The 20,186-nt window shown below is 35.5% G+C and overlaps 1 protein-coding gene across 1 annotated transcript; it reads right to left on the reverse strand.

Annotated features, from left to right (window-relative positions):
• Positions 1 to 19,378, reverse strand: LOC127850543 (nuclear protein AMMECR1-like). The gene is made up of 5 exons (XM_052383667.1): positions 19,120 to 19,378; positions 12,541 to 12,651; positions 10,762 to 10,876; positions 8,368 to 8,458; positions 1 to 6,084 (listed from the first exon to the last, which is right to left on the reverse strand). Exons 1-5 carry the CDS (start codon positions 19,329 to 19,331, stop codon positions 5,918 to 5,920), a joined length of 696 nt encoding a protein of 231 aa, XP_052239627.1. The 5' UTR covers positions 19,332 to 19,378; the 3' UTR covers positions 1 to 5,917.
• Positions 19,379 to 20,186: the final 808 nt, after the last annotated feature.

Below are 20,186 nucleotides of genomic sequence, written 5' to 3' on the forward strand. Positions count from 1 at the left end.
CCCCCCCCCCGGAGGTCATGTTTTTTTACCTATCCAAACCATTATCTAACTCAACTGTCCTATGCAGGTGTGATAGTGCGGCCTTCTTCGCTTACGCAAATGAACAGGACGGTTACAAGTTATGTAACTTTATGAGCACTTATGTAATGCGCAAATATTTATTTGACGAACACTTATTTCCGGTCAGGATGACTATACTGACTGGTTGTAATTCAATTAACTAAAGGCGTTCAGCCAGGGATACCTAAATACACTCAAAGAATTTATTTATAAGTGAAAACCAAGGCAGCTTTAACAAAAAAAATTCATTCTTATTCCAAGAACTCGGAAAATGAAGAACAATGACAGAAAATTAAGAACAGGTACAAGCCAATTCTAAAGAATCTAAGCATCGTTACAAAAATGAACAACATACAGCAAATACCTTAATGAATGTAAAAAGAAGTTCAAAATCTGTCAAAAAAAACTGATATAAGTTACTGTTAGTCTAGAAAGTGCTTCAAAAATATAGTTTACAAAATAGGTCTAATTTAATCTAAAGAACAATATTAATGGAGATAAGGAAACTTCAGTGAATCAAATGTAAAAATAAGAAAAATTTACTAAAGTTATTGAAATAGAATAGAGTCTTTCTAATTTAGAAAATGCCAAATAAAAATAATCTAAATAATAAGAATAATGCAGAAACTAATGCCAAAATGTCTTGATGCTGGTGTTAAAAATAATTTAGAGTTTAATTATTTCAAAATTCCAACCTTTTTCAAGAGCTGTTAACTTTTCAAGAAAGCATCAAGAGGTGTTTAAATCAGCCAAAACAGCTTATTTTATACAGTTCAGAAGAGATCAATGGCAGAGTAGTCAATTTTCCCTCAGAACAGTGCATTTATCAATGATCAATATCTTCCCAAATTCCAGAGCAGAACTAAAAATAGATTACTGAACCAGATTAAACAAGGGAGATAAAGACTGCATAAATACTGCAAAATCATGTACATGTTGTCTTTCTTTCAGTTATCTCTTAGTTGAAAGGCTTATCATAAGTGTTAATAACTAAAACAGTAATGTTAACTATGAAAATTCTGTGTTATGAAAAATTACATAATACAGTTAATGTCACATTATATTGACATAATAAAACCAAACTTTACTACACAGGAAACAAATGCTCTGACCAAATTTCATGAAGATTTAGCAAACTAGAAAACTGACAGCCATCTTTTTCAACTAACCGACATCATTTTCAAACTCGTCCAAGATATCATTAGGATGAATCTTCTGACAAATATTCATGAGGATCGGACAATAAATGTGGCCTCTAGAGTGTTAACAAGATTTTTGCTATAGCCATATATAGCCATAAATGTATAAGGAAAAAGGCCATGTTTTTCAAGCAAACGCAACCATTTTCGAACTCATCCAAGATATCATTGAAACCAATCTTCTGACCAAATTTCATGACCATTGGACAATAAATGTGGCCTCTAGAGAGTGAACAAGGCAAATGTTGACGTTGCACAACGTACGACGGACAACGGACGACAGACAAAAGGCGATCACAAAAGCTCACCATGAGTACGTTGTGCTCAGGTGAGCAAAAAACTGCTAAACATCAAGTCTTGAGTAAAGTTAATGAAAGTGGAAAAATAGCTTTGAACTGACAATGAGATATCCGGACTTGGCCCCATGGTCAGAGTGCTAATTCTGCATTGTAGTTTACTGCAATTTACATGAGAAAACAATCTTTGAGATTAACTTGTTACTTTTATAAACGCTTAAACTATTTTCACCCTGAAAAAACACACACTTTTTTCCTTAAAGCTGAAAATCAAAGCAATCTACTTCTTGTAAATTCAGCAAATAAGAATAATTATGTATTTTAAAATAATCACCATATCTGCTTAGTCGGGTACATATTAATGTAACACACTATGACAATGGAATTTACAATTCCACACTACAAAATAGAAATATTACACTAATTAAAAACTCCCTAAAATTGTTCGTACAGCCCTGACAAGACGGGAAAAGACTGTGATAAAATGGCCGTGCAAAGCACAGATAAAACATGAGAGATGCAACAAAATAACATAACAATCATTCATAAGGTAATTTTTGTAGCGTACGTACACGTACATAGCTAGAACAAACTGACCAAACTTGTGAACTCTACTAGTTTTTTTTCAATCGATTGCCTATTACAAGGGTGAAAGTGATGTATTTGCTATATCAATGTTCCAAAGAGTTTAATCTGCCCTTGATGAAAAATAAGGGTAGCCTGTTATAGACTTAACCCTTAAAATGCGGGAACCGAATTTTTAAGGCCTTTGCAAACAGTTTGGATCCAGATGAGACGCCACAGAACGTGGCGTCTCATCAAGATCCAAACTGTTTGCTATTCTGAAAGTATTCTTTGAAATAAATCGAAGAAAATGCTAATTTTATAAATTCAGCAGACGACATTTTAGCAGATGACAAATTTCCCAGCATGCAAAGGGTTAATAAACATATGAGTGTCAGCTTCTAAACTTTATATTCATAGCAGTATGTCCAGAAACAAATAATTCATTTCCTATAACTGCATGGTGTCAAGTTAATTTGTTCTTGCTCTACACACACTACACCCGACCTATATCATGTTACAGTAAACAAAGCATGCGTGCATAATGCACATTTATAATTAGCCAGTTTAAATAACATTCAAAGTACAGTCAATTAATGATTATCAAAGTTGACCTGTTACATGTACTCAATAGACCTTCAAAGGTTTATCTAACAATTTCACACAATTCATTAAAAACTGTAAAGATTACATCAATTTTCATAATCTTACATATTTTTATTACCAATAAACACTGTGAAAACCAGAAGCCACAAAATTGTCTTAAAGGGACTTATCAATTGTTTATAACAAGAATCTGTGTTTGATAAACGCATGTGCCCTTAGTTGGTGCTAGATAGTCCTAAAGCAGTGGGATAAATCACATGACAAACAAGATGACGACAAACATGCTGAGACATGTATTTTAGTCACCGTTTTATACCCTCTATTTCTATAATTTATTTTTAAAATGCCGCTCACTTTCCAGCCATATTAGCAAAAAAGTGATTAGCGTTTAATTTGTATTTATATTTGTTCTTTAATTTATATTTGTTCTTTATCTCGACATTACTCGCTGCAAATTTTCTTACGAGCTGTAATTTTGTGATCCGCTAACAAATTTCACAGCAAGTCGACATATAGATTGAATTTTATTACTATATAAATACTAATCACTTTCTTGCTGATATGGCTGGAAAGTGAGCCGCATTTTAACAATTAATACAAGTAATAAAGGGTATAAAACGGCTGAAAATATATGTCTCGGCATGGACTTCACTATCCTGTTTTTCACGTGATTACCCCCTATGTAGGGTGATAATTTATACATGACACAAGCAACATTTTACAGCAGTTTGAATGAATATGCAATTACAATAATGAATGAAAACAACATTTTACAAAATAAAACATTCACACTTGTTAACACAATCACTTTTAAACACTATTTTTCCAGCAATCTTGCCTGAGTTTGAAAAAAATAACTACAACTAGAAAAGTTTTTATTTACTTTTATATATATACATTTAAGAAGTTTTCTTTTATTTTATAAATTTTTAACAAGTTTTTATTTACTTTTATATAATTTTATCAAAATATAAGTTTGAGGAACTGTTAAGTGATACCAAAGGAAAATATAAATACACAGCATTACAAATAAAATAAAAACTAAAAAGGAAAGCATAAATGATACAAATCACCCTATAAAGCAACATAATATTGTAATAGCCAAGACTTTACAAATGTTTTAATATTTTACTTTTGCAGTATAATTGTTAATCTGTTAACAAAGAAGGACAAGGAAGCAGCCTGTCCATTATAATATTTTAACCCATTTATGCCTAGCGTCTAGAAAAAAGGCCTTGGCAAACAGCGTAGACCCAGATGAGACATTGCATGATGCAGCTTTTCTCATCAGGGTCTGCGCTGTTTGCTTAAAGGAATTTCTGTAAGAAATATTCTAAATATAGAAATAAATATACAAGGCATCCCTAATTTTGGAAATAAATTGATCCAATTTAGAAGGATGGGAGAGTCCACTAGGCATAAATGGGTTAAAGCATATCATTACATGGTTTAAGTTCACTTCTTTTTTTAAAGTTCTTTTGTGTTTTTTGTAGTTTTAGCTGACAAAATTGTGTTGTTTTTTAACTTGAAAAGCTTTTAACATTTCCACAAAAAATGTTTATTTAAACATTTCCACAAAAATGTTTATTGAAACATTTCCACAAAAATGTTTATTTAAATGAAACGACAAATTCATTCAAGTCAGTTAATTTAATACATTCCCAGTCACACATGCTAATATCCATAAATTCATATTTGATATTAAGTTATATTTCATCCCTTCAGTTCTGACATATATTTCCATATTTTGTTAAAGGTGCAACGCTTTACATAAATAAAAGGACTACCTTATCAAGATTTTGTAGCTATCAGCCTAAAGTTTGGACACCAAGCAGTTAAAAAACACCTGTATTTGATTTTCTGTACCGGCAAATGTCACTTCCATTTCATAATTACTTGTATAAAGTTTATAAATTACCTACATACAAAAAGCAAACGTCACATGGAGTCATATGGTGATAATACATTCACAATATAATATTATCACAACAACAATTTAAAATTCATTCTTAACACACAGTTGAAATAGGTAAGCAATTTTTCTTTACAAACTCTTATGAAAACAAAAAAATGTATTTGAATACTATACATGTTTGGTGTTATGAACATAATTTCTAAATACATGTAACAGAAAATACAAGATATTTGCCCAGGGACAATTTTGGTTTCCTCTTGGACTTTCATGTAGAAGAGACTTCTCAAACCAACAAAAATGTAACAAAGAGGTATTTTTTCCAAACAAAATTCATTTTGACAAATGGTGTTGCTAAAAAATTGAAGAATATGCCTTTACAAACAACAGCAGTGATAAAATATCTGCAATTTCAAAAATAAAAAAACAAACAAATATAATACACTTACAACTTCAATAATTCACTTAAACTAGCCAAGCAGTATATTTGTATAAGTGTATTTGGTAATTTTCATTTAGTGGAAAAGTTAGACATGCATTTGTAAAAACAAGAACGGTTCAGAACGGTACATACAGGAACAGTATAAAAAAATTTTTTACACTGGCTTCATATTAATCACCTGATAGTTTAGACTAAGATAAGAATACAACCTAGAAATGTTATAGTGCTTAACCCTTTCCTACTCAGAAGCAAAGTGAAAATTGCTATGTGCAAACAGCATAAAACCAGAACAGCCTGCGAGTAACTCACAGTTTGTTCAGGTTTTATGCTGTTTGCTGCTTATCAGTATCTAAAAGCAGGAAATGAAGCCTCTAAAACTTGAATCTCGTATGAAAGCTCTTAAATTAAATTTACCTTTCTTAGGGACTACAAATGCGTTATTCTATGTATCTATGTGGTCAAGGGTTTAATGTTGAGAGTAACATGGATTTTATCACATTGAATTTCTTTTTTTTCAATTATCTCAATTTGAAATAACAATAGCATATTTAGCAGCCAGATTGTAAGCAATCTATAAAGAACTTCTTTTGAGTATTAATTTTATCCATTAATCTAAAGTCTTTAAATGGGTTGATCAATAATGGGTCCTTTTCATTCAAATAAAAAAAGAAAAAAAGTCTTAATTCATACAAAAAGAGCAAACATTAATGAACAGTGAAAGATTTCTGGAACATGTAAACTGAACGAGCAAAACCATTCAACCTTACAATCAATTACAGTTTTGCTGACGTATGGTGGATGATAAGTCGTCTTGTCGGTGGACTGTACCGGCCTACTGTCATGCATGGCCGTTCGTGCGAGAGCTTATATAGTCGCTATAGCTGCAGGTGATTTTTTCGCTACGGTATCGGGTAAGTCGTATACTGCGGCGAATGTCCGTGTTCAGTGGCCCCTTGTAGCCACCTTTCCTGAGTAGAGAGTCAATGGTTTGAATTCGGTCCCAACCTAAAAGGAAAAATGAGAAAATATAGCACTTCAATCTTAACGAGTTATGAATGTTACTCATTAATTATGGCTTTCTCTTAATTAGTCACTGAATGACAACACAACATTTAGAAACAAGGTGCTCACACCAGACCTAGGAGTAGGATTTTAACTATTCTGAGTATTCAATGTTCATAAGGTTTCACCATAGTCAAGCATGCAAAGCTGCCCCTATCCCTACTGCCAGCCATGTTTTTCAATGACCCTTAACCATTTTTTAACTTAACTGAGCCATAAACCTTTCAAGTTTCATTTTTGAACTCAGCCAAGACATCATTAGAATCAATGTTCTTAGCAAGTTTCATTAAGTTTGGGCAATAAATGTGACTTATAGACTTATCATATTCACACAATTTGTGTTTAATTTGGCAAACGTAGTTTCTGTCCCCACGTGACCCTATTTTGACCTCAAGCAAGATATGACTGACACAAAATGTTTCATGAAAATTGGGCAATAAATATGGCTTCCAGAGTGTTCACAAGGTGAATGTTGACAATGCACAACAGTCCAAGGACAAAAGCCAATCACAAAAGCTCACCATGAGAATGTTGTGCTCACATGAAGTTGTGCACAATGTAACTCGCACATACTTTGTTAACAGGTCTTTGCTTATTTTTAATGCATCCCATTTCTGATTAATTATAGTTATTATTTTTGTTCAATGTTTTGTTTAATCACTCAAAGCTGACTATGCTAATTTATAATAATGATTTAAAAAAATTGCCCTATGCAACATACAGTCGTCGAAATTCACACTAGTCCGACAGCAAAAAACTAGTATTTTTTCTTTCGGGCTTGTAGGAAATCCAATATTACAAGCCCGACGTGCTTGTACAATTCATTAAACAGAAAACGAGTTCCACTTTCATTTTCAATATTTGTAAACAAAGTTTTGAGCCGCTTAAATCAACAGCCGCAAATGTTTTAACACACTGCGCACACGTGCTGGGCAATCAGCCGATAATTGGATTACTGCGCATAAAGCGCATGGTTTTGTGATTTCCGGATTACTATAATGTAAAATAAATGTTTTGCGTTGCGTTCGGGACACAGAGAGTAATGGCCGAACAGTTGTCATTCAAGTACGTCGTTGAGGAATGCAAATCTGAGGTAACTGTGATTGACGCATTTGTCAACTGGCTTTTTGTACAATAATCTGGCACTTAATTGCTTATATATTTACGGGTGGTTCAGGTTTGCTCTCTCTTTCACATGGATATATGGGATAACTTTCTGCTAATTTTTTACCTTAACTTTATGTATATATTTATAATTGTGATTTGATTGAAATCCGTGTGTGAAATTAATTTCTTTTTATTTCAGGATCCGAAAGAGGCTGGCTCAGATGACGAGGAAGCTAACTTGGATGAGGATGAAATTAATAAGAGATTTGTATTGTATTCTAAAGATTGAATAAATGAATGCTTCTTTGGATGTTTTATGTTATGTTTATCTGCATTTTTAACAAAAATGTTTGGGCCACTTAAATCTGACTCGGGCTTGTTCAAATTCCCATAGTTCTAGCCTGACTTGCTTGTAGATTTAAATCTCAATTTCAATGACTGAACATAAATAAATTGTTTATAAAATAAACAAAATAATTGCACAAACTGAAATGCCTGTCTTAAATTAAATGATATTGATCAAGTTCACCATTTTTATTTGAATGAGTTAAGTCCAAAAATTGGCCCAATCAAGGTAAAAATGAGATCAGGTATTGACAGTCTTCATTAAATAACATCCATACAATTATCACAGGGACCTTCTGAAATAGTCTAAGGCCAAAAGTAGGTCATGGTCAAAATGAGGTCAGGTGATGTTGGTTACTATGGTGACAGTATTCAAAGACTTCATTCATGCAAGTATCAAGCCTTTGAAGGAAGCATTATTGATGTTAGACAAAATGGGTTAAGTCATTAAAAGGGTCAATGTCAAAATGAGGTCAGGTGATAAAGTTGTCTTGATAGTGATCACAGACATCATCCATGCAATTATCAAACCTTTGTAACTTTTTTTATTTACGACCAAACATGCCTTTTGGGTTGGACAGACAGAAAAGCAGACATAACTATTCCTTCCAACATCTATAGATGCAGGAGACATAAACATAAAAACATTCTTGTCTTAATGTAACCTTTAGATTAGAATCAGGGACTGAAGAGAAAGTTTGAAAAGAATTCACTTGCAAGTGATTGATACTATAAGTTTAGGCAGTACTACTTCCATGTCTAACCCTAGCTTACCCTGTTCAACAGCCACCTCTGGGAGATAGGTAGCTGTCTTCTTGTGACCTTTCTCATTGGTGAACTCGATGCGCACACCATTCACGCCCACCTGCAAATATACAATATATGCCACTCCCTGGGAAAACTGCGCTTAATGCAAGTGCGTAAAGGGTCGTCCCAGATTAGCACATGCCGTCAGGGACAACACTTTTACCTACACTTGATTTTCATTAAGAAAACCCCTGTTCAATAAAAAAATCCCTAACTGCAGAAAGTTTTGTCCCTGATTAGACTGTGTGGTCAGCATACAGCCCAGTTTTCTCAGAATGAGGTTCATATAGGACTATTAGGAGCCCTGATAAGACAATTCAAAATCCATACTAGGAAATTTTCTCATCAGATTGTTACCGGTAATTGGAAGGACTTTTATAAATTTGATTTATTTGAAAGTACCAAATGGGGAATAATTTTGCTAAATGGCAGATCAGAGATATGAACTTGATCAGTGACCTCACACAATCACCAAAAAACAAATGTGTGCAATTTCAAATCAATACACGTAGAGTTATATTAATGATATGTAGATGTTGCAAGCTTACCCTCACTGATTTTTTTTGTACAACTTACCACCAAACTGTCTCTTTTTTCCAATGATTAACAAGAGCTGTCTCCATAGGATGACATAGCGCCCGATAAACGCTTTGATAGAAGTTATGAGCATTTTTCGAAACCTAAACGCATTTTTCGAAACCTAAACGCGGACCCTAGGTTCAAGGTCAAGGGGGTCAAAATTTGTGTGCGTATGGAAAGGCCTTGTCCATATACACATACATACCAAATATGAATGTTACATCTTAAGCAACATAGAAATTATGAGCATTTTCAAAACCTAAACGCAAAGTGTGACGGACAGGCGGACAGTGCGATCATAAAAAGGCCTTCACTGCAGACAGCTCACCGACAACTTCGAGGTGAGAACCAGAGTGAGGCAAGTATGATTACTCTCACCTTTCCTGTTCGTACACGACAACCTCAACAGATGAGAAACCGAACCGAATCCAGTTGACACTATGGGAATAGTTGGACCACCTCCACTTTGCCAACGATCTGGCTTTCATCTCCCATACCCATCAACATATGCAGAAAAGACCAATCTTGTAGCAGACAGCACAGCTAGACCGGGCCTCACAATCAACAGAGGTAAGAGCAAAGTGTTCAAGAGTAACGCTTCCAAAGACACTACCATCACAGTCTGAGACGGAGGTTGACAGCTTCACATATCACTACAGGATTCTGGTCAATCATGGAGGAAAGGATGCAGACCTCAGAACCTGCATCTGTAAACCATGAGCAGCCTTCCATCAGCAGAAAAACATCTCGGGATCCAGCGTGATTGGCATCACTAACAAGATAAGGCTCTTCAATACCATCGTGAAGCCAATACTCCTCTATGGAGCAGAGACCTGGAGAACCACTGTCACCACCATTAAGGAAATACAGGTCTTCATCAACACCTGCCTCAGGAAGATCCTCAAGATTTGCTGGCCATACAAGATCTCCAATGAAGTAGTATGCAGAAGAACCAGCAGCCGGTTGAAGAATACATCCTTAACAGCAATGGATACATGTAGGTCACACCCTTTACAAGCCTCCCTCAAACAAGGCAATCTCTCACCCAGAACCCCCAAGGTAAAAGGAAGAGACAGTTGCTTAGAAACACCCTGCGCCGCAACCTGGATGCAAATGTGAAGTAGACGGGCAAAAAATAGGGGCAGCTGGAGAGACTTGCCCAGAATCGAGACCTCTGGAGGAAGTTGGTTGATGGCCTAGGTCCCAGATGGGACCACAGTAAAAGATGACTTAATTGTGCTTAAATGTTCTATCTCAGTGCTCTTTTTATTTGTTGCAGATAATGCGCTTTCGGATTGCAATAGATGCAATTTTCGTTTCTTTTGGGAACTTTTCGTCCATTAACAAATTTGTATTTTTTTCACCATTTGGAAAAGTGCCTTTTATCCGCACTTAAAAATTGCTTAAGGAACGTGTCAATATTTTTTTAACAACAGCTGTGTTTGTGAAACACAATGCCCCCTACTGAGCTTTTAAGCAGCATGGCAGCTATTTTAGAAACAAGGTTATATTTTGAATGTTAAGGTCACAGTGACCTTGACCTTTGACCTAGTGACCTCAAACCATGTTTAATTGTAGATCTCAATGAGATGCATGCACATGTGAAGTTTAAAGAACATAGACCCAAGAGTTGTCATTTTATGAGCAAGGTTAAAGTTTTGGGACAGACAGACACACACATACAATGACAGACAGACAGACAGGCCAAAAACAATATACCCCAATCATTCGAGCCGGGGGCATAAAAACACAATCTATAAGCCCCTGTCAAGGTATTGTTACCTCCCAGTCCAAGTAATCGTGAGCCTCCTCAAAATGGGTGAGAATGGAGACTGAGCAATGCAGGCGAGGAAACTCGTCCTTCGTGATTGGGCTGAACCGGCTGTCACGCAGCGCACTGAAAATACAATATGGGTTATAATGGGTATGTGCATAAAGTGTCAGCAGAGATAAACCTTTTATGTTTGTTATCAGGGACATCACTCTCCGCCTAAACTGGGTTTTCCTTAAGAAGAGACTGCCTGTAATTAAAAAATGCTACACAAGTGGAAAGTGTCATCCCTGATTAGCCTGTACGGACCTAACAAGCTTATTTAGGCGACATTTTTGCACTTGGACTTAGCCGACTTACAGATGTATTACACAAGGCGGCTCAAATAGTTTTAGAGATGTAATCGGGCAAATTTTCTAAACAAATTTCAGTATAATTGGGCAGTTTATGTGGCTTATAAAGTATTCACAAAGGTTTAAGTTGATTAGCATCTGTCAACTGCACCCTGAGCTGTATATCTCCAATTGTATATCTCTAAAACTTACCATGAGGTATTATGTTCAGGTCGGCTATTTTGGGAAAATGTACTTTTGGGATAGGATTGTTTTCGCTTAAAAAGACCACTGATTTGGGGAAAAATAATTAGGTTATTCTTTATAATACCGGTAAACAAATTATAAAAACAAGATGCAATTGAAATACAATTTACATATAATAATCATAAGACACATCTTAAACAAGGGCTGTTTGTAAAACATGAATGCCCCCCATATGTGCTGTCAATTGTAGTGGCAGCCATTGTGTGAATACGTTTTTTGGCACTGGGACCTTGACCATTGGCCTAGTGACCTGAAAATCAATAGGGGTCATCTGCGAGTCATGATCAATGCACCTATGAAGTTTCATGATCCTAGGCGTAAGTGTTCTTGAGTTATCATACGGAAACCATCATTCTAAGTTGAGTCACAGTGACCTTGACCTTTGACCTAGTGACCTGAAAATCAATAGGGGTCATCTGCGAGTCATGATCAATGTCCCTATGAAGTTTCATGATCCTAGGCTTAAGTGTTCTTGAGTTATCATCCAGAAACCATTTTACTATTTTGGGTCACCGTGACCTTGACCTTTGACCTAGTGACCTCAAAATCAATAGGGGTCATCTGAGAGTCATGATCAATTTACCTATGAAGTTTCATGATCCTAGGCCTAAGCCTTCTTGAGTTATCATCCGAAAACCATCTGGTGGACGGACATACGGACGGACGTACATACGGACCGACATGTGCAAAACAATATACCCCCTCTTCTTCGAAGGGGTGCATAAAAAACAATTTCCCTAATTGGATTTTTTTTTCAAAATGGGGATATTTTTTAATACTTGGCTTTGGAAAAGGTTCCATTAAATGTTTCCGTAGATACGCCAGAAAAATGCCTGGCAAGTGAGCAATAAAACAGCTCACATGAAAGAGATATGAATGGAAACATGTAATTGAGCATGCTTAGGTGCTTAAGGGGGTGGTGGAACTTCAGATTTGTTTAGAATAGTAGATGATAAACTGTGACATTTTAAGTGTCACTTAAAACATAACCTTTTTTCATAAACCAGCTAATCAACTTCAATCAAGCTGATGCACAATAGAGACTACTCTGTAATTTTCAGTGAACATTACCGTTAGGCACTGTAAAATTGTCTAATGAACATTTTTCATTGCTACAATTTTGGTGGTTCTTTTCCCATTGGTGACAATGGCGATTGACAGCTGGAACCTTGATAACAGGCTCGGTCATACCTGGTGACAGCATATTCCCTGAGGCCGCTGTGAAGGCTTGTGGCGGAGAATGTCCCTATGCATCCCCGCAATTTCTTGTCTTTGCCTAGCTTCCATGTGACAAACAATGGGCTGAAACACATAAACCCTTTACCACTCAGGGCTTTTTATCTGATTTTGGGGAAAGGGCCTGGCCTTTTTTTAGGGGAAAAACATCGCGCAAAACGCCGGGTTTTGGGGAAAAATAAGGAAAGTCTTAAATAATCAATTTAACATATTTTTAAATTACTGTTTTAAAACAAATTCAAGGCAACAGACAATTTATTTATGAACTATTTCTATTTTCTACACTGGATCAGGTTAACTTCGATAATTAAAAGTCTCCAAAAACAATAATAAATTATTTTATTTAGATATCATTGTTTTGTGGAAAATCTCTGTAAGAGGGGCAAAATATGTCTAGGGGAAAGGGCCGATATTCGGCGCTTCTCAAAGAAGAAAAAAAGCCCTGCCACTTGAATACATATCTTTACGCATTTAATTTGTAATCCCTTAGAAAGTTATATTAATTAAAGACCTTTTTTACTAGATACAAGTTTTAAAGGCTTAATTTCCAACTCTAAGATACTGATCAGCAGCAAACAGCATAAAACCTGAACAGACTGAGAGTTACTCGCAGGCTGTTCTGGTTTTATGCTATATGCCAAAGCCATTTCACTTGGCTTCTGAGTTGGAAAGTTAACTGGAAAGATCTGGTTAACTGAGCTGCAGATTATTTATAAAATATAGTTGCAAAAGTAATAATGGACAGCACCTGTTTACCAGCCAATGAATAGGTATGTTTATTTTATGCTTTCCAATGGTTTATAGAGGAATATCAGTGAATTAAAACTGATATGTTAATGTTTTAAACAGTGAAAAATATCGATATTTTTCACTGTTTTAATGTGAAATGACGTCATTTTTTTCGAAGAAATGACGTCATAAATCCCACGAAAATATCCAATTAAACTCTTTTACAATGTAAATAAATGGTGAACAAGAGGTCCAAGATGGCCCTAGTTCGCTCACCTGAGAGGAGTCGGTTCATTCAATCTTTACCAAACGTCAAACTTGGCCTAGATATTGCCCAGACAAACAGCCTGGTCAAGTTGTATCATTATTGAACCAAAACTCTGGCATATGGAGTGTTTTTGTTTTTGTAAAAATTGACCTGGTGACCTATATTTTTAGTTGACCCCCCCCTTACCAAACATCAAACTTTGCTTACAAAAATAAATATTATGACCAAGATTCATAAAATCTGAAACAAAATTGTGACCTCTAGAGTGTTTACAAGGATTTTGTATAATATAATGAAAATTTGGACAATCTAAGGGCAATTATTATGGCATTAATTATGTGATATATATATAAAACCAATCTTTGTACCAAGTTTCATGATGATTGGGCAAAAAATGTGATTTCCATGTTTTTTCACCGATCTGGACCATTTTCGAACTCGTCCGAGATATCAATAAAACCAATGTTTTGACCAACTTTCATGATGATTGGGCAAAAATTGTGACTTCTAGAGTGTTTACAAGGTTTCTCTATAGCCAAATAAGGAAAACTGCCCCCCCCCCGGCAGCCATGTTTTTCAACTGACCGGAACCATTTTCAAACTCAACTCTTATATCAAGGAAACAAATGGTCTCACCAAATTTCATGAAAATTGGGCCAAAAATGTGACTTCTAGAGTGTTCACATGTTTTCACTATAAACATATAGAGAAAAATGTCCTGCCCACTGGCGGCCATGTTTTTTCACCGACCTGGACCATTTTCGAACTCGTCCAAGATATCAATAAAACCAATGTTTTGACCAACTTTCATGATGATTGGGGAAAAATTGTGACTTCTAGAGTGTTTACAAGGTTTCTCTATAGCCAAATAAGGAAAACTGCCCCCCCCCCCCCCTGGGAGCCATGTTATTCAACTGACCGGAACCATTTTCAAACTCAACTCTCATATCAAGGAAACAAATGTTCTGACCAAATTTCATGAAAATTGGGCCAAAAATGTGACTTCTAGAGTGTTCACATGTTTTCACTATATACATATTGATTGCTCAGGTGAGCTAAAAAAGCATAAAAGAAAAAGAAAATTTGTTGGATTCGATGGAAAATCGATTTTAATTCACTTGTGATCATAAAAAAATATTTTATATGATCACTTGTGAAATAAAATCGATATTCCACCAAACCCAACAAATATCCCCTGTCTTATGGGAAGTAATTGAAAAGAAATCGCTGTGGCATAGTGAATATTATGGTGTCCACCTAGCAACCTTCATGGGATCGATCCACACAGTGGGAGCGTTCTTTCAGTCTCCAACAAAGACATCAAGTACTGGTTCATAGTCCCAGGTAACGGACTCGATAGCGTTTCAACAAGCATAAGGCTTTCAATGCAATCAAGCAAAAATAAATAGGATTCAACTAAAATGATGCAAAAACACCAAGTTGTTGCACCCTTCACATACGGATGACTACACTTCTGCTTTGAAGTCTGTACGCTTGGACAATGACAACAAGGGACAAAATTGTCACAAAACCAGGTTTTCAGTTGAAGAAAGTCTGATAAAGGGAGACAATTCAAAATGTGTATTGTTAACCCCCTTGTGTAAAATTGACCTTGATTTCAATTAGAAAAAAATACAAGAGATGTGTTCGTCAGAAACACAATGCCCCCTATTGCGCTGCTTTGAAATATTAAAAAAAAATATAAAAAATTGACCTTTGAACTTGAAGGATGACCTTGACCTTGAACTTCCACCACTCAAAATGTGCAGCTTCATGAGAACCCCGCTTTGAAATTTTTTTTTTTTTACCTTTGACCTTGAAGGATGACCTTGACCTTGAACTTCCACCACTCAAAATGTGCAGCTTCATGAGATACACATGCATGCCAAATATCAAGTTTCTATCTTCAATAATGCAAAAGTTATGGCCAACGTTAAAGGTTTTTTTCGTACGGACAGACTGACTGACATACTTGCATAATGACATACTGACGGACAGTTCAACTGCTATATGCCACCCTACCGGGAGCATAAAAAGTCTGATAAAGAGAGACAACTCAAAATCAAAATGTGCATTGTTACTGATTGTTCACAGTTACATAGTTGTTTCAAAATCAATATATTTTTAGTTGTGGCGACCTTGACCTTGGAGATATTGATGTAATTCTTTCTCGCAACACACCGTCCAATAATGGTGAACAGATGTGCCAAATGATTTGAAATGTCACAATGAATGACATAGTATAATTGGCCCAGACAAGCTCATTTATGGCCATTTTTGACCTTCAAACTCAAATTGTGCCTCTAGGGGGTCCAGAGGCATGCTCCCCCTGAAATTTTTTAATTGAGCACTTGATTTCCTGCATTTTGGGCCATTTTATGGCTATTTTAATGGTCAACCCGGCACTTAATATTGATCAATTTTGTGTGCATTTTATGAATTTAAGCTTTTTTAACTAACAAAAGATAAATGAAAAAAGCTCTTGGATTGGGAATGGGGCCGACATTCGGCCCTACAGGAATGGGCGGAAAAGGCCTGATCATCTGTCTACCATGCACATTTTGCTTGACACTTCTACATGTAGTTTGAAATGTAACTGAGTTAAAACAAACTTTCACAACAACTAAAACTTTGCATTTACACAAAAAATGCAAGCAAGCAGGAACAAAAACTCGCCATGTGATGAAAAGAACATCAAAATATTTGACTGCTTTTTTACCAATTCCAATTTGCGCTTTTTCATTGTTGTTGTAATTCTAATACGCTGTCGAATGTAGCTATCGACTCTTAGTGCTTACAAGATTAATGACATTTTAGTTACTGGGAATGCAATGTAAGACTGAACCGCGTGTCTAATGATACGAAGGTCATTATTATGTCTCGAAAATTCAAACAAGTAAAAAAACGCGCGTTAAGGGAGATAATCAAGCGATGTCTTTGTTTAATAGCAAAAAAAAAGCAAAATTAAACGACACGCAAATTTTGATAAGTCAATTGCTGATTTTCCGAATATGAGCGATTTTCAACCTGCCAAAATCTGATTACAAACGGTCGATTTGGCTGTCGTCCGGCTCTTATTGAGAACCCTGCACTATTTAGTTTACATGTTCGCCAATTAAAACCCGTGTTTTAATAAGGGCGTGAAATTGTAACAGACAATGTGCTGTTACTAAATATAGACGTGGTAACCCAGTACATGCAGTATTTTAGCCTAAAAAAATGACATAAGAATAAATTTATGAAATGAGAACAATGACCATTGAAATTATAGAAAAAATGAAATTATAAGGGAAAATACATCAGGGCTTTCCTTAGACCTCAAATCTCAAGAGTCAATGACTCTTGGGACCAAATTTTCAAGAGTCAAAATCAATTTTGTATGAGTCATAATAATAAAGCAGGAGAGTCAATGATCTTTTGTACTATAAGCAAATTACTGAGATATAATTTATAAAAAGCAACAAATTTACAAATATCTAAACATTTATTTCTTATATTCCAGTCAATAAAAGAGATAATGCAAACATACATTGTGACCAACATTGTGAGCATAGTGAAATCAATACGAAAAAAACACTCGCACTTGTAGTGACATAATATAAATCAGGGGTGTCAATTGTCCCAAATTCGAAATACGGAAAATAAAGCAGAGATTCAGAGACCGTAGGATAAAGGGAATAGAGGGCAGAGCCCCTCGAGCCCTTGCTTATTGTTATTCTTTATTTTCTTTCTATGTGCAATTTCGTGTGAGTACAATGCAAAATTTTATCAATCAGACCATCTGTAACTCCGCATGTGTATTCGTCATTCTATAAAAAATGTTATAAAGACCGTTGGGAATAAATTAAAATCGACGAACCATACCTTATCCGAAAACGACTGTCCGAAAACAGGTAGACGTCGTTTGCGAATGAAATAAAATATGTGTATTGTTAGTCTGCAGAAAATGAAAGCCAGTAATAAGTAACCTAGCAAATACGCAATTAATATATAATTCGGTTGATATATTGTTTTAAGTATGATATTGCAGTGCTTTACTTTGCTAATAGATAATTTATAGTTGGCGGACATAAGCAACGTTTGTAGAATGGTACGGTTTTCGGAAAGTAGCAAAGATGTTTCGTCATTTACTGCTCATGTCTGTGCCAGCCGTGTACCATCAAAATACCTCCTTAAACTGACTAATCGGTTTTGCATTTATCTCAAAATCGACCCTGGACGGCTCAAATCAGGATTTAATTATTTCATGTGCCATCTTTACCGAAGCCGTGCGACAAACACGACGATTTTCTCAAAATATTGTGGATATGGATGTTATAATTTTATATTGGATATTATTATAAAACTGACGCGGGTCCATTCTGTTTTAGTGGGTTAAAAACATGTTGTTTCTGCAAACAGCTGATAACAAACGCTCAGATAAATAATGGAACGTTGATAGACGCGTCATCGAACCAGCAGTGTTTTAATTGGTCATTACTAGATTTCTCAATGGGCAAAACTCCGCCTACTGGGCGGACTTGTGATTCAATGATTAGATTAGAAACGGGCGATAACGGTTAGCGTCTACCAAAAGATACTCCGCCCCAAGCCAATTATCGATTACTCTTAACACCTTTTGATCTCTTTGACGCAATTCTACATTCCTCCCTACATTCAAGCATCAAAACCCGGGAGCTCGGGTCAAAAGAAAGCCCTGATACATGTCAATTTATAAGACAAATATATGTCAGTAAAGGTATTTTTAATGAGCCAAAAAGCACCAGACTTTTTTTATTTGGGAGGAGGGTGTGGAGGGTACATGTAGTGAGGAGGAGTTAACCATCGCAAGATCCACCCCTCAGGGTCAAGGTGTCTGAAAACAATCCTAGGGAAGGCTCTAGTATTTAAAATATTCAGCTAAATATTTGAATAAAATTATCAAAACAACTGGTTTGGTAGTGCCTAATAATAATAACAAAAGTACTCAAAGCTGTATGAGCAGCACTCCAAATGTGGTATTGGTAAATATCAATATAGTTATGTGTCAATTTTCTGTGGCAAATAAAAACAATAACACTAAACAATAATTAATATGTAGCCTATGGTAGACAGGTTTTATTGTAATCCAAGTAAAGAGGTAACAAAAAAGTTTTTTGTGTTGTTTTTTTGCATGCAAGAAACATTTGTGCAGTTTTAAAATTGTGTTACATCAAACAAATTCGGGAAAAAATATCACCGCAACTATCTAATGATTTTTAATAAAAAAGATTTGAATAGCAATTAAAATTAACATAAGCATATGACTCAGTCTTTTGTTGAGTTCAATACAATATGACACACCTATCTATTAATATGGACCCATCCACATCAAATATTAATAAAAACATAAAACAGTCATAATAAAATTTACTTTATCTCCCATTGTTTGCAACATCTGCATCAAATGATCTTCAAAAAAATTAATATCATGCCATCTTAGAACGCAATACAATTGAACAGAACCAAATGTGGTCATAAATCCTTTGTTTGTAAACAAAACGGGCGAGTCCACTTACAAATATTCGTTAGTGAAAGACGGTGGTTTTGGTGGTTCGTAGTTGTGTAAATGACTGTGGAGAACGTCGAAACAATAAAAACACATCGTAATTGAAGCTACTGTATATCCATTTTTCAATCCATTCATGTGACTTGGTCCTCCATTACATGAAACTGCGGGCATAGCATTGTTCAATTTCTGTTTCTTTACCCCGCAGCAACTCGAAGCCATTTTTTAACAACACTCCAATCTCGCGTAGTCTGGGGAAACTACGTCACAACTTCAACTATACCGCATAGAAATTATAAGTGATGTGTAGCCTCTATGATTATAGGGGCGTATCGATTGTGTAAACATATTTTTAAATAATATTCTAGAACTAAATTAAACACAAAATAAATATAGAAGCATTGTTTACAAAAATAGTCTTGAGGGGAAGAAGAACACGTGCGATTTTAGGTTCTCTTATTGCTTAGAAATTAAAATGCAACATAGAGTAACGGGCAAATTCAAACTTAACTTTGCATTCATTAGAGCTAGCCATGTTATATTTGTTATGAATTTCTTTGTTAGCAGTACCGGGGTAATATCCCTATCGTGATCATTCGCAATTCTAGCGTGGGTACACAATATTATATTTATGGCAAAAACGACCGAAATGGCTCTTTAGTGGGTCTTGTGATAAAGGTAAATTAATTGGAAACGCTCCGCACTCATGCCGATTTCAACCCGGGTCGCCTAGGTGGGCAATGAACCCGGGTAGAATCTCACCTTGGGGCTCGACGGGGTTTTACGACGGCAGTGACGAAACACGTCAATGCAAAGAATGCGGTAGGTTTACATATTCGTCACAGATATATATCACAAAGGACTTAGTCCCATGAGATTTTTGCAGGTTAGGGAAACACATACCAAACCGTACAAATGCCCTCTTATAATGCACCCACCCATATACTGGTCCTCGCATAATCTGTTAATAAATTAACGTAATATTTGAAAAACCGTTAAATAATTTTATCAACAAGTAAAATAGATAAAATAGAAAATACCCTCCCGGTGATCGAACTCTTTAAGCAAAAGCTATAA

This window comes from Dreissena polymorpha, chromosome 11, assembly GCF_020536995.1.
Source record: "Dreissena polymorpha isolate Duluth1 chromosome 11, UMN_Dpol_1.0, whole genome shotgun sequence".
Lineage (NCBI taxonomy): Eukaryota > Metazoa > Mollusca > Bivalvia > Myida > Dreissenidae > Dreissena > Dreissena polymorpha.

Excerpts from the sequence above, each read along its gene's own strand:
- LOC127850543 (XM_052383667.1), bottom strand. The coding sequence starts at position 19,331 with ATGGCTTCGAGTTGCTGCGGGGTAAAGAAACAGAAATTGAACAATGCT. Across the intron at positions 10,877-12,540 it reads AGGGAATATGCTGTCACCAG|TGCGCTGCGTGACAGCCGGT; the intron begins GTATGACCGAGC and ends TTGTATTTTCAG. Across the intron at positions 6,085-8,367 it reads AGAGGTGGCTGTTGAACAGG|GTTGGGACCGAATTCAAACC; the intron begins GTAAGCTAGGGT and ends TTTTCCTTTTAG.